The sequence below is a fragment of the Mus musculus genome, chromosome 4 (assembly GCF_000001635.26).
Source record: "Mus musculus strain C57BL/6J chromosome 4, GRCm38.p6 C57BL/6J".
Taxonomy (NCBI): domain Eukaryota; kingdom Metazoa; phylum Chordata; class Mammalia; order Rodentia; family Muridae; genus Mus; species Mus musculus.
In genome coordinates, this window is record NC_000070.6 from 82,897,277 (window position 1) to 82,913,373 (window position 16,097).

Sequence of the window (16,097 nt, forward strand, 5' to 3'; positions counted from 1 at the left end):
AGTTAGCCTGAGTGTGCGTCTCTCCTAGCCTGGAAAGAGGTGACGTAGCCACCAAGCTCCACAGCAATGTCCTCTCTGGTCCAAAGCTCCAGGCCAACTGGGCAATGGTGGTGCGCACCTTTAATCACAGCTCTCTGGAGGCAGGGGAGGTGGATTTCTGAATTCAAGGCCAGCCTGGTCTACAGAGTGAGTTCCAGGACAGCCAGGGCTACACAGAGAAACCCTGTCTTGAAAAAAACAAAAACAAACAAATAAAAAAAGTTCTCCAGGTTTTAAAGCTTTCGGAAATCTGCATCTATTCTTTGTGATTTTAGTTTTTTACTCGGTCCTGTGTCTCTAGATTTTTAACAACGCCCGGTGTCTGCTGCATATTCAATACCACTGAGCAAATACTGTATGAATGCATGGAAGCTAGTAACTAATAGCTAGTGTAACCAAAAAAAAAAAAAAAAAAGCCTGCTTAAGATAAAAACCAATGGTGGCACATGCCTTTAATCACAGTACTTGGGAGACAGGAGGACCATGACATCTCAAGGAGAGTCTCAGCTACACAGTGAAAGACTGTCTTGAAAAAGCAAAGTGACATAAATTAAACGATACCAGTGAGGCCCCATGAAAAATGTAAAGGACGACAAACTAAAGGTACAGTGTCTGAGAATTAGACATGTTTATTTTATTGGCTTTGACACAACACTAGATATAGTACAGTTAATATGCTACTTCCTTACAGAAATTAGTCAGCACCAGTTGATGATTTAAATTACATAGAACCACAGTGTTCATTAAAATACGTGCATATTTGGGTTGTATTAAAAATAAACTAAACTAGAAATACAAATAAAGGTTGCTCAGTTTCTTTGTATCACTCCAGGGAAGAGGAGGAAATGATTGGCGCCAGCTTTTAAGATTTATCTTCAGTAAACATATACTATGTATTCTTTAAGGATCAACTATCAGAACAAAATTTAAAAGTTCTATACCATTGAGCTTCATGTATGTCCTTGCACATAAGAAGCTCCTGAGTGGGCATTCAAGTTAGAGGGGGAAGGGCAATAATCAGCCCTCTGCTGTATGTTCTTCTTGGCTACTGGCATCTCCAGCCTTGCCTCCTCAACCCTGACAGCCATGTCCATCAGCTAAGCTTGCCTGACCTTGTGTGTTCTGCCAATCACTTAGACCCGATTCCACATTTTGGTAAAGCTTTCATGATCAAGAAAATTTCAAAATGGTCTTTTCCTAATTGGAAGAAACTAATTGGGTCTCTTCCCAAACCATTCCCTATACTAACTAACCACTTGCAATTACAGCCATGCCATTTTCAGTGCAGGAAAGTGTAATAAACTAGCTGTGCCGCGCAGGTTGAGCACGGTTGGCCTAGTTCTGTATTTCCAGCTTTAACGGAGCACACAGCTATAGAATGAATTCCTCAGTATCCGAACTGGAGAACTCCACCCTCTTTCCTGCACGCTGAATCCCAACTTTGCACAGTGTAGAAGCCAGTAGGTTACAAGGAGCTTGGCTGGAGCCCGAGTGGAGGAAGGATTTGACCTGTTTGGGTTAAACACTAAAGGTTCCTTATGTTCCACAGGCCTTTGCACTTACGGTCTACAAACTTCTCCAAACCTCCAAGCTAAGAGCACCCGGCTCTGCAATTACATCTGGATTTCAGCAAGAGACAGAATGTCTGAGTCTTATCCTAACCTTAGGTAAAAATTTCTATGAACCGAAACTTTGATAAATGAGCAGAAATGAAGCAAGCCTGTCATGTTTTATATCCAGAAACTGGAACGACTTTCTTAAGCCATTTTTAGTGTCTATAACACTCGAGATATTATTATTCTATTTAAAAAGTCTGCCCTAAAGCTCTAGTCTACTTGAACACCTCATTTAATTCTAAAGTTACACGGGTGCTCATATGACAGGTTATATTTGGCACAGCTGTATTTTTTAGAGATTATGAAAAGAAAAATTTTAATAAACATTTCAAAAAGGACGTTCTGACTTCCTATAATTAACCCTGGGCTCCAGAAGGGATTGTTGGGAGAAGCACAGCATGCTTGAATGCTACAAAAATGTCTCACTCAACTGAGTTTATAAATTAATAAGCTACCCTCTATTGGAGAATCTAATTAGAAGAGTGTCTCTGCAAATATTACAGATTTAAAGGCTCAAAGTCACATCAAAATCCTTTCCAAGAGTGAGTCTGGCCTTTCAAAAGGTCTGTTTCCAGTATTACTTTTCTTTGGTCATCAGAACAGTTCATGAAGGTACTTCCAAGGGAGTGGCACTTTTCCTCTGTATGTCAACCATACTCATATACACTCCTTATTCCACATATCCTTTAAAAAGACTTGTCAACATAGTAAATAGAGATGAAGATATTGCTACTTCAAAGTTTATACGACCTTGGAAGGTGTGAAAACCCAATAGTTAGTCAAGGAATGGCACAATGCCATAATTGTATTGGAATGTAACATGTCTCACGAGTGGAATGGGTTGATCTCCCTAGTAGAGTCAGAGCCTTGCCTGAATCTGAGCTCTCCAATAGAGGCAGGCCTCTGACCCTACCTCACTAAACCTATATAGTTGAGCATCCTCTTGAAAGACTCTTCCATTCAAAACAGAGCCCCTTTGTCTACACATAGCCTCTGGTTTTAAGTTCACATTTAAAGGGCCTAAGGAAATAAACCAACCTTTGGCATTCAACCTTGGTTTAATGGATCTACAGAACTATATCCACTCAAACTCTGTGGTAGAAGCACCTGCAATACCGACCTTTCTAGGTGGACTCATTGGAGGTCTACAGACAAAAGCATTTAAGGTCCATGGATATTTGTATTGCCTGAGAGTAGGCATAGGAAAGAGTCTGAATCTTCTAGAAGAAGCAAATATTTTAGCCTATAATACTGTAGACATTTATCTAGAAAAATATTGAGATACAGAAGTTGTATCTCATCTTGAAAGGCACATTCATACAGTCATCTCCCTGGGACTGTTGATTTAGCTTCCAGGTTTGCTTGACAGACTCACAAAGACATGCCCAGCCAGCCACAACAACGCATCTTCACTGGGCAATACACATAGATCTTGTAAATAGATGAATGAGAAAGGCTAGGTTGTGTTCAGAGTTTCCTTGAGCACACAAAATTGTGAGCCTTGCCTTTGCTACAGTTCTTTGTCTGCCATTGTCCTCTTTTCTGAACCAAAGCACAGTTCTTTCCAGGTTTTGGGTGCAGAGGGGCCCCTCTCCTCCAGTTGGTAAAAGCAACAGGTTCACCTCCGATCCACTCCCAGTGGCCAGTCCTCGGTTGGTTCTTCAAGCCTAGTGTGAGCCAAGAGAACATGCCGGATATTTTGATTACATTTAAACTCAGGCACCATGGCTCTCCTATTTCCTTCTTCCTGCTATTTCTCTCAGAGCTAGTATGAAGCTGATTTCTTTATACCAGCTAGGCAAGTGCTCTACTACTGGGCTAGAGTCCTCTGCTGTGTTACTTTTTGCTTTTTGGGTATGGTCTCACTAAATTCCCCAGTTAGTCTTGAACACATCGGTCTCCTACCTCAAACCTCCAAATAGTTGTAATTACAGGTGCAAACCACCAGACCAGCCTTGGTCTACGGTACTAAGCAGAGTTTTAAGTGAAAATGAGTTCCTGTTCTTGAACCAAGAAGATCTGAGGACAAAATATGACACAATTTGGTGTATTAGACTTTGGAGCCAAGAAGCATCTGCCCTCTTTGGGTAGGTTACTCAACCTTTCTGAGTTTTAGTTTTTACATCTAAAGAATGAGCATAAAAACAGTATATATTGATTTGTTGAAGATTAACGATGATAGCTTATGTAAAACTCTTACCATAGGCAAAGAACTGTAGGCAACTAAGGAACACTGAGAGTGGGAGAGATAGTCTTTCATGGAAGAGCCCCCCAACTGGTTCTTCAATACCAACTAGTCCTATAACCAACTAGTCATAACCTGAATTCATATACATACAAGTAACAGTGTATGGGCTGAACAGGTTGTATTTATGTACGCAAGAATATACATACATATGTACATATTTATAATAATATATACAATTAAAGAAAGAGAGGGCAAGACTTTGAGAATGAGCAAGTGGGGAACAGGAAATGTTATGCAGTGGTTCTCAACATTCCTAATTCTGCTACTCCGTAACACAGTTTCTCATGCCGTGGTGACCTCCAACCACAAAATTATTTTGTTATTATTTCATAACTGTAATTCTGCTACTGTTATGAATTACAATGTAAACATCGGTGTTTTCCAGTGTTCCTGTGAAAGGGTTATTCAACCCCAAAAAGGGGTTGCAACCCACAGGTTGAGAGCCACTGTGTTAGAGGGAAGAAAGGGATGGGGGGGAATTATGTAATTATATTTGAATTTAAGATTTAAAAAACCCCTTTTAAGATATTTTGGTGTTTACTTAATGGCTGATATTATTTTTTCAATTTATTATTATTTTATGTATATGGGTATGTTATTTTTATGTGTATAAGTATTTTTGCCTACGTGTAGGTCGGTGTATCATGTATGTGTGGTGCCAGAAGTGGCCAGAAGAAGGCATGAGATTCTCTGGAATGAGAGTTACAGATGGTTGTGAGCTGCCACATAGGTTCTATGAACCGAACCTAGGTTGTCTGTAAGGACAGTGGTGGTCTTAACCAGTTGGGTCACCTCTCTAGCTATTATTGTCATCTCTGTCACCTACCCACAAAGCTCCTACCACGGGAAAACAGACATTTTGCCACCCATTATTATTCCTTGTTCCCGTACTTTAAAAGCCTTCATTTTCATATCCAGAAGTAGCTGATGACATATCATTTCTTGTCAGGAGCTTAACACGTTTCACTTTGCTACAATGCCAATAAAACTCAGCCTTTTTTTTTTCTCGTTGCTGCTCTACGCCCACTGGCAATTTCTGAAAATTAGACTCGAATGTTGTAAGTATCTGTAACATTTGCTTAAAGAAGCACTCCCCTACTTCTCATAATAGAGTTTCTAAAAAGAAAACCATGCGAGAGAACTCCTCTGTGATCACAGAGTGGTCTGACATCTTGTCACTCAGATTTAACTGTGACAACCATTCTAGCCACCAGCATGCGGCCTTCCTCCACTGCCATTTCAGTCTGAAACACCCTGACCTGCACTGGGCTATTTCCATGGATTATTGACCAGATCACATGTGCTTTTGTGAACACAAAGCCTTAGAACCATTATGGACATATAGGGAAATTATGCTCCAGACTAACTCAATACTCTTAGACCATGTCTGGACTTAAAGACCCAATGAAGTTTACAGAAAAAAATAATTGAGAACCAAAGACTGGCTTTGTAATTGTTACCCCAAATACAGGGTCTCTCAAAGGCAGCAGTGGAAACACTAACTCAGATATGCCTTGAGAATTCTGTCTCAGAAGTAACTTGTAAAGATTGTTATAACTGTCAAAATTAGAGAAAATATTAAAAATTTGAAAAATCAAGGAATAAAATTCAAAGTACCTGTATTGTTGGTTAGAGACAAATAATTTCCAACTTTAGCATGTAATTCTATAATCTATCTCTCCAACTTGCACATAAATTTTTTTATTCCAAATTATTCCATGCTTTATATGGCTATGAATTCTTCCTTTTCACTTAGTACCTGGTCACAAATGAATACTGCCTTCCTGAAATGGCAGCGGAGGAAAGCAGTATGCTTATTAATACTATGATATATAATTGTTTAGTCAATTAATATATACACAAGACATTTTGTTACAGCTTTACTAGATAATTTAAGAATAAATAATAACTTTGCCTTTACATAGGCATGTTGTAATCTAATTTGCTCTATAGCTATTTCTAAATATTTGAATTTTAGAAATGTCATGTGTTGAATTTTTATGTCAGTCTGTCCAGATCCCTATGTCTTCAAAATAAATGTCTAAATGAAAGTACCCTGCCAAAAAGCCAAAAAAATGGTCCTTTTCCCCCCTCAGGCTGCTAGGGATTGAAGCCAGGGGTCTTGCACTTGCACAGTATATGCCCTGTCACTGAGCCACACTCCAGGACTTAGGATGATTCTAACTGACTGACTGTCTAACTGTTACATGTTACCATAAGTTACAATCACTTGGCCAACGGAAGGGAGTGGTGGGCATCGGCTCCTTGGCTGCTTGTGAGCCTGCTTCTTGCTCAGAGGAGTGCAGATACTTGCCTATCCAGAAGGGTTTTCTTCCACTCATCGCCCATAGCCACTGCATATGCCTTCTGGAGAGTACGGTCACAAGGTCGCCCTGGTGCCTGCACATACACAAATGAAAACAGGAGTCTCAGTGATATGGTGGTTACATTGCTGTTCACATGATGTGCATAATGGAAATACAAAGAAAATTAGTAAATATGTAGAAAGAACTTTTCTGTTGGAGGGATTGCAAGCTTGTACAACTACTCTGGAAATCACTCTGGCAGTTCCTCAGAAAATTGGACATAGTACTACCGGAGGATCCCGCAATACCTCTCCTGGGCATATATCCAGATGTTCCAACCGGTAAGAAGGACACATGCTCCACTATGTTCATAGCAGCCTTATTTATAATAGCCAGAAGCTGGAAAGAACTCAGATGCCCCTCAACAGAGGAATGGATACAGAAAATGTGGTACATTTACACAATGGAATACTACTCAGCTATTAAAAAGAATGAATTTATGAAATTCCTAGGCAAATGGATGGACCTGGAGGGCATCATCCTGAGTGAGGTAACCCAATCACAAAAGAACTCACACAAAAGGTACTCACTGATAAGTGGATATTAGCCCACAAACTTAGAATACCCAAGATATAAGATACAATTTGCAAAACACAGGAAACTCAAGAAGAATGAAGACTAAAGTGTGGACACTTTGCCCCTTAGAATTGGGAACAAAACACCCATGGAAGGAGTTACAGAGACAAAGTTTGGAGCTGAGACGAAAGGATGGACCATCTAGAAACCGCCATATCCGGGGATCCATCCCATAATCAGCTTCCAAACGCTGACACCATTGCATACACTAGCAAGATTTTGCTGAAAGGACCCAGATATAGCTGTCTCTTGTGAGACTATGCAGGGGCCTAGCAAACACAGAAGTGGATGCTCACAGTCAGCTATTGGATGGATCACAGGGCTCCCAATGGAGGAGCTAGAGAAAGTAACCAAGGAGCTAAAGAGGTCTGCAACCCTATAGGTGGAAAAACAATATGAACTAACCAGTACCCCGGAGCTCTTGTCTCTAGCTGCATATGTATCAGAAGATGGCCTAGTCAGCCATCAGTGGAAAGGGAGGCCCATTGGTTCTGTAAACTTTATATGCCTCAGTACAGGGGAATGCCAGGGTCAAGAAGTGGGAGTGGGGGAGGACTGGGGAGGGGAGAGCGTGTGGGGGACTTTTGGGATAGCATTGGAAATGTAAACGAAATAAATACCCAATTAAAAAAAAAGAAAGAGCTTTTCAAGATTTTTAACACTCTGGCTTAGCTTTGATGGGCATGGGCGACAGCAAGGAAAGTGTTATCTTATACCTGGGTTCTATTTACACCATAGTTCAGTGGGATTAGAATAGTTTCTTGGAAATTAACAACTGTCAACTTGGGAAGATTATTTAGATCAATTACTTCATATCAAATATTCTGAAGAACCTTATCCTGTTTCTCCTCCTTCTTAGAGACAGGGTCTCATGTAACCCAGGCTAGCCCCAAACTCCGCAGTAGCTTGAACTGCTGATCCTCCTACAGAGTTTTTTTTTTTTTTTTTTTTTTTTAAAGCTGGTATGAATTTGACAGTCGTCCACTTAATTTGGTCAGTAAGTTACCTTGATTTTCCTCCCAGATAATATGACTCAAAGTCTAAATTTTGAGGTTGGTGTGTTTACTTAATCCCATAAGCAGGAGCCTTTCCATGTCTCAGTGAAATGGAACTAGCTCCATTGTCAAACCTCACCCATTTAATACAAGTCAGAGACTCTCTTCCTGCCAGCACTTGCCATTTTTCCTCAAAATAGAGCTCTCTGCGAATCTCACTGAAGCCATCTGAATTCTCTCTGTAAGCAGCGTTCCGTTATCTGACTTCCCTAGTGGAGCACACTTAAAGCTCTCTAAAAGCACTCTGATAAAAGCCAGTAGGTTATTTTCTTCTTGAAAAGAAATGGACTCAAGGAGGAAGCAATGGCTAAATCTGCCTCTCTCACAGCAGCACGGTGTGCCCTGTGGATGTCCAGTTGTTCCAATGAATAGAATGAAGCAGGATGTCTTCTGAGTCACCTTCTCACTTCCACACATGCACCATGGCATTCATGGACCATGTGCCACATAAGTGACCGGAGAAGAAATGCAATTCAAAAAAAAAAAAACTACAACAACAAAAATAAACATTAAGCCAAATGGCAAGAAAACAAAACCATGACGACTGTCCTGTCAGGTCAACATTTATTGACATGAAAACAAGTGGGGAAGAAAACGGCGACACAAAGTTAAGCCATTGCTGAGTGAAACTTCATTCATTTTGCCTATGTCTTCCCAAAATCCACATAGATTTCTCCAACTTATCATCTATAGTAACTATAATTTGTTTCTTAATGATTTTTCCCTCCACTAACGCAGGATTTTTGCTGCTCTATAATTCAGCAGTGCTTTATAGGTCTCCTGAGATCTGTGAGGCTGCTGGAGAGCTTCAAGCTGCTGGATTTGGGCTTTACGACTTGGTTTTGAACCTATTATTTACTGCTGGCTCATGGTTGACAGTCACAGCGGCTACAAGAGACATCTCCTCATATCCAGTGTGGGCATCCTATGTTCTCTGGGCTTGGGACACATAATATTTAACTTGTATTAAATGGCCTGGGCTATCCCATCCCTGTGGAGTGCTGGACTAAGAATGTGAATGGCAGATTTCCTGCCTATTCCCTCTGTCCCTTCCCTGGTAATTTTCTTACTTATCACCACCAACCTCACAGCCATCACCAGGATGGATATAGGAGCTCATTCCTGGGTGTTTAGCTTCTCCCCTGCTTGAAAGTTTTTGAAACTATCTTTAAAACAGACTTTGTAAAATGTATTTTAACTGCTTAAAAACAGTTCTAGGTTTTTTTGTTTGTTTGTTTAACTCTATAAAAAACAAGAATTACCCCTAACAAAATAATAATAATTAATAATTAATAATAATGTTAAAAAATAAGAAGACCAGGCAGAAAAATAGCTGTTTCTTACCTAGGCAAAATATCAAAGCAATAATTCACAAAACAAATGTTTTGGCATGTGTGGTTTTAAGTAAAAAGAAAAATTCCTGTTCACTTTGCTCAAAGACTTATAAAATATGGTAGCTACTATCTTTTTAGACATGTGTGTTTATAGATATAAAATTGAAATCTATAGGTAACACATACGAATAGAACCCCTTCAAAAACTCTAAACTATGATGGCTTTCGAAGTCCAGGATCAGGAACGGACGCGTTACTTTTTCTGGCTATAAAAACAAACATCTATTTCTTCAAAAGGTTTTGCATAAGTACTGGTATTTTAGGGCAACTCTTTAAGGATAGGCCAGCAGGGGTTCCAGACGCTCCTGTGGGATGGAGAAATGGCATCATAGATAATGATCTATAATAATAGAATTACCAAATGTACAATGACTGCCTTAGGAAATGAGCAGATGAGATTACAATATGTAAATTCAAGAAATGCTTAATCTAGCAGTCTGGCTCCTTTGGGTTAGAAAAATAATAAAACACCAATGGGGAGGCCCAGAGATGGGAGATAACGGTTGAGCTGAGTGAGTAATCTGATTAGGGACAAGGGATAACATACAATTTACTGTTCTCATTGAAGCACGGGCATTGTAAATGACCCTCTGGAAATAAAGAAAAAGAAAAGAATCAGACACATACCGTGGGGAACTCGAAGAAACAGCACAGTATAAAATAACAGTCCCTCCAGCCCAATCAAAACACAGTCTGTATGTGTTCTAATTCTAACCGTGGAATCTAAAGCCATCTACTAAAATATCTAATGATAAGGCAGAGCTTCAAGTTTCAAAATGTAAAATGCGTGACTTTAACTTCACGACAAGGATTGACAATCCCTAGAGAAATACTCGTTTTCAAGCCAACAAGACCAGTGAACACGATAAAAATGATCCAGAAAGTATTGGGTGATATAAGCAGGAGACCGGGGCGTGACTGAAGCATGCTGAATGGCAGAGCAGTGGTCAGCATTCGGAGACAAGTTGTGCTCGAGAGGGGTCTTACTACCCACAAACGTTCCTCCTGGGCTTATACAAGTTGTTGAAATCTCCCCGTGGCCTTTGAAAAAGTGACTTCCACCAGTGTGTACCTCTTTAATCATTCTCCTCGTCCTTCTAGAACCAGATGCATGCTCAGGGACCATGCAAGTGCAGTCCAATAAAATATTTAACATGTCAACTAAAACAGACATTTCTAGTGATGCCTGACATAGCACATGACCTTACATACCCTAGAATATGATCAAAGAGGGTATTTGGTAAGCTGTTTAATTTCCCAGTCAATAAGGTAAATAAATAATGTGCAACTTGGGTTTGTTTTACTGCTAGTTAGTTGTTTTCTTAAAGTACGTTCCCTAAAACAATTCCCCGAAAAAAGTGTACTAAAAAGCTTGGAAATAATTTGAACGACAGTGGTTCTAGAGTTTTTTTTTCCACATTTGATCTGAGAGCTGTGCCCACTCTGATGCACCCCCACCCTCGAAGCACCACGGAAGATGAACATATTTCAGGACAAAAATCTTCCATTTGCAGAATTTCTAAATGTCAATCATGTTCTGCTATATGTAGTCAACAGATATTGCTGGAAACTCATATTTACTGCCAGAGGAATTCTTAACTGGACTTATAGTAAGACATGAACTTAGTAAGTTCTAAGTCTAGACTTTCAAATTAAAAAACATCTACATTCTTAATAGAGCTTTATGAGAAAGAGATGTGGGAAAGAAATGATCTGAAAGTCTATGACATCACCAATGTAAAATGCATCTTACCATGAAAGACAATTATATTGAGCTATGAGTAGTTTAGTTATTGGATTATGAGACCAATACTAAAGAACAGTGTTTAAAGGTATGGTCTAGTCTAGACTCACTTTATTCTACAGCAAAAAGTTAAAACATGAATCCATAAACTCAAAACCTGATTACACTTTTGATTTTCCCTGAAAGAGCTAGCCACACTCGATTTTAAATTTTTATTTCTTTGCTGTGAGAGTGATACAAGACTTTAAAACACATGATTTTGAAGGCTTGCGATAGATTTGCCTATCACAAATTTAAAATAGCCACACTTCTTGGTGCATATGTAGTGAGAAATACCCTACGCATTGAGCTCCTTGGGAAGGGTATGGAAAAGCCCTTTGTATTTCCTTTTTTTAGAGGACAACGAGCAATGGATTTTTCTTCCTTAGACCTGTCTTACAATCTATAAACTGTGAGTATTGATACTGGCTTCCCTCGCAGAAGTGATGGATTGTGACAAGATTCTGAAAACGACAAAGTATAATATGTAATGTGTCATTGGAAAGGCAGCACAGAGCTGGCTCAGGCTAGCTAGGTCAGGGTGACAATGTTTAACCCAAATTGCAGGAGAAGTCTTAGGTTAAATTTGTGACAAAGGAGGCAGGCCTTTAATTTCAGCCTTGTGTTCATGATGACCATGAGTAAACCAGACAGTACTAATAGAACTATGAAGGAACTCCCCATAACTAGAAGGCTGCTAACCATTAAAACTCAGCTGTAATAAAATCTGTCAATATAATAAAAAAATTTAAAGGTATTGGAAGCCTGACAGAATTATCAACAGGAAAGTATCAGCAGGGTTACTCCAAAGGGGCAGGATTTTATAACAAGAATTTGTAACACTAAGAAATTAGAAGATCAAGATTTCAGAATCAAGAACAGAAACAGACATTGAAATAGAAAAAAAAAAAATAAATAAAACAACTGGCTTCCTTTCACCAAGATCTCTGTATGAATGCAGAGACAATTTCCAGTGCACGGCTCCTTCATTTTCTCACAGCATTAACAATTAAGGAGAGTCTAGGGTATAGCTCAGTAAACAGTGGATATATGGCTATAATTTATCAAGCTCTAAATTTCCTCTCCAACACAACAAAAATGAATAAATGAACGTTCAAAAAGAAAAAGGAAAGGAAATCATGAGTGTTTGGGAGAAGCACAATCAATAAAGTGATAGATATACAAGTACAGGGACTTGAGTTTGGATTCCCAGGATCCACACACAGGCTGGGCACAGTAGAGCATGCCTCTAATCCCATGCTAGGAAGACAGAGAAATCAGTGAGGACTGGGCATTCACTGGCCAGCAAGTCTGAATCGGTGACCTCAGGGCTCAGTGATAAGCCATATCTAAAAGGATTTTTTAAAAGAACTAATATAGTGACTGAGGAAGAACCCTGGCCTCACTTCCAGCCTCCAGAGCCAACCCTAAACAGCCCCGACTCTCACCCCAAGCCCCACCCCCACAAATAAAGAAACCAATTTTCTTTACAACTAACCCTGAAAGCTTACCGAGGACTGATTTACTGTGGACTTGAGCATCCTTTGGGAATCGCAGAAGGGAGTGACTGATGTCACTGATCAGGCTCTAACTAACCACTGAGAGCCAGCCACATCAAATGGAAGATGAACCAAGAAAGCTGCCTTCGAGTTCGAAGTTGGGAAGTTCTGTTTGTACACATTTTACCCAGAAATCCCCACACTATGACCATGACAACCACCACTACTGGGTACGTCCACCGTCCTCCCTTTGCCAGTAATGACCCTCTCCTTTACAAAGCATTTTTCTCCTGGCCAGACAGCTTTCGGGTTAACACCCAGATCTCTCAAGGAGTGAAAGGCAAACAAAACAAAACAAAACAAAACAAAACAAAACCCAAAAAACCCCAAACTATCATTGCCCCAGCCTGCCATACCCTAGATCAATTGTTCTCAACCTGTGGGTTGCGACCCTTTTGGGGACCAAATGATCCTTTCTTAGGGGTTGACTAAGAACATCTGCATATCAGATATTCACATTATGATTAATAATTATAGCAAAGTTAGAGTTAGGAAGTAGCAACAAAAATAATTTTGTGGTTGGGGTCATCACAACATAAGGAATTGTGTTAAGGTCCAAAACATTGGTAAGTTTGTCTCACTGTCCTAGATGAACTTCAAATAGATGTGGTCTATCTGGTTGTTTTAGTAAAAGAATGTTTCATTTATTCTCCAGCATGCAGCATTGTGGCAACAGATAAAGTGAAACAATACTAATTTTAAGAGTTCTAAATGTCTGGATTTATATGACATTACCAACTTACAAACAACTGCCCCAAAAGTACTGATTAACCTGTCATGACTCTATTTACAGTTAAAATATAAAATACACCAGTGACAAGAAAAATGTGGTTGACCTTCCTGGGTTTTAAACACTTTATTTCTCCTTGAAACAAAGTCTATATGAGAAGCTGTGTGTTGAGCCCATGATGTAGAGGCTAGCCTGGGCAACACAGTGAGACTCTGTCTCAAAAAAATGAAACAGAACAAAAAACCAACTAGGGAAGTTTACAAATAATGCAGAGGTCATTAAATATTTAATCTGGTGGATTTTGACAAAGGTGTTACATCCACATAATAACAGTGCAGATGAAGACAAAGACCCTTACCATCCCTTCCACAAGGACAATTTTGGGGTTGTTTCTAGTTCTCTGACAATCTGTGGGTAAAACCCTTTATTACTGAAGCAGCACAGACTAGATTCTCCTACACATATACCTGGAACTGTGTAATGTGTATTCTCTTGTGTAAAGCTGTATACTCTCTGTATGCTATTTATCCATAATTTACTCACAATGTTGGACGCTCCAGAGGTTCAGTCTTATGTGAATATAAATGTGTTTTGGTGAAGTAGCTAGGTATAGAATAACTAAGTTATATAGGACATACAGTTTTATTTAAAAACTATCAGACAGTCCCACAAAGTAGACACCCCATTGTGTGGTTCCAAGTATAACAATCCATGAGAATTATCTTTGCTCTATACCCTTGTCAACACTGGACTTGTAATTTTGTGATTTTTTAAAATCATTTATAAGTATAAATTGCTTTCATTTTCACTTGACTTGTCTCTAATGATGTTGAGGATCTTTTTAATTATGTAGGAACCTTTTGTTTCCTTTTCTTGTGAGGTTGCTAAGTCACTTATAAAATTTTGTTGTAGTTGTACATATGTTCTGTGTTCACTGATGCCCACATGCTACCTCATGTATGTAAAGGGCAGAGGACAAGTTTGTGGAGTCGGTTCTCTCTACCTTTTCACGAGTCATCAGGTTCTTCCTGCCGAGCCACCTCGTCAGCCCATTTGCTCTTATTTCAGCTACATTGTTATTAATTTATAGGAGCTTTATTCTAGAACTTGGTCATTTACGTGATTTAAGAACAGATTTTTTTTTTCTGAATATGGTTTACCTTTCATTTTCTTAATGGTGTCCTTTGATGAGCACAACCCTTTTAAATTTGATAAAGTATAGGATATGATCAATATTAACTAGAAATTACTGAAGTCTCAATTTCAACAAGAATGCATGCATATTAGTGTAATTGCATTGTTTGGATAATATCCAGGTTATCAAATAAAAAGGTTGGTCAAGGACTGCTACATATGCATTTTCAAACTCCTTCTGGATCAGATGGATTTTGTTGTCATTATCTGACCACAAGTCATCTTTTATTGACTGTTACCCAGTGAGCCTTTGTCCTACTCGCCTGGCTTTATGGGCATCCGTGCCTCCTGCACTGCCAGAGGCTGGATGCCAAGGCCTTTTATTACCAGGTACTTTAAAATCAATAGGCATGGATGTCTGTCATTTGAAGGGGGAACAAAGAGAGATGAGAAAATATCAGAAGCCACCATGCTGCTAACTCAGGAAAGTTGTTAGACTTTTTCTTTAAAACGTGGAAATAAAAGGAAACAGAAAAGAGTGTGACACCAGTATAGCCATAACAGCAAAGACCTTAGCAGACAGAAGTATCAAAGTCAGCCACAAATCCATTCCAAACTACAAACTCCCTTTAGGCTCCTTAGACAAAGCTGGACAGACAGTAGACGTTCAATACTTATTCAATGACTTATGCAGGCCTACATTTCCATGTGAAAATAAGGAAAACGGCAGGCACGTGTGATGTCGGGTTCCTTACTGTTCTCTGCAAGCTCGGGTAGCTGTGGTCCAGGTGCCTTTCTGTCTTGTGACCAAGATGTGACAGTAGCCAGAATGAAGGAGCCATCCACCTGGGCAGGATCTGTCCTCCAGCCCCTGCAAGACAGTTGTGCGTGTTCACCCCGGAATGGACTTGATCATCTGAAGTCGGCCTCATAGTACAAGCCTGTGAGCCTTCTCACTTCAGCGAAGCAGAGGAAGCCCTCGCTGTAATTTCTCATCTTAAGAAATAAATGACTTCTTACTGAAAGGACTACCTCAGTCAGAAATGGTTCAATGTTATACCACTGACATTCTGATAACTAAACAAAATCGACTGGTCTAATACTATATTGTGGATCTTGTTGTTGCTGTTGTTTATTCCCCCAGACTCTGTGTAGTTCAGGCTGTCCTGAAACTCACTCTATAGATCAGGCTGACTTCAAACTCAGAGATCTACCTGTCTCTGCAGGAATTCAAAGCAGGTACCACCACCACCTGGCTTTATACTTTGGATCTTAAAAAGTCACTTCGTACCATGTTTCCCTCATGGCTTTCTAGGTATAATAAGAAAAGACATGTGCGATTTGAGAATCACACATTGAATCACGCTGTAAGCTCATTAAATGGCATATTGCTCATTAAAGGTGCTTAGCTATAGCCAATGTCCCACCTTGGTTTGGGGGCTCCAGGCTTTCCAGGAGATCCCATCACATTGATACAATCTGTGGGTGCTTTCTTCAAAATGAAAGAGTCCCTTTAAGTCCACAGAACAATTCTTTGGAAACAAGGGCCGCAGACCCTGTAGGCAAGAGTGGCAGATTAGAATTGATTTCACGCAAG

General features: G+C 39.7%; 1 protein-coding gene across 10 annotated transcripts in view; it reads right to left on the reverse strand.

Moving 5' to 3' along the window:
- Positions 1-643: 643 nt before the first annotated feature.
- The window catches only part of Frem1 (Fras1 related extracellular matrix protein 1), a 154,587-nt gene continuing 139,133 nt past the window's right edge, over positions 644-16,097 (reverse strand). For all 10 annotated transcript variants that reach the window (XR_390326.4, NR_154662.1, XM_006538013.4 and 7 more), the window contains 4 exons: positions 15,928-16,056; positions 15,256-15,371; positions 6,218-6,303; positions 644-3,322 (listed from right to left, as the gene is read on the reverse strand). Coding sequence is in view for 8 of the 10 variants with exons in the window: in XM_006538013.4 (XP_006538076.1) it covers positions 3,123-3,322; positions 6,218-6,303; positions 15,256-15,371; positions 15,928-16,056 (531 nt within the window). In the remaining 2 variants the exon portion in view is untranslated. The remainder of the gene's footprint in view (positions 3,323-6,217; positions 6,304-15,255; positions 15,372-15,927; positions 16,057-16,097) is intronic.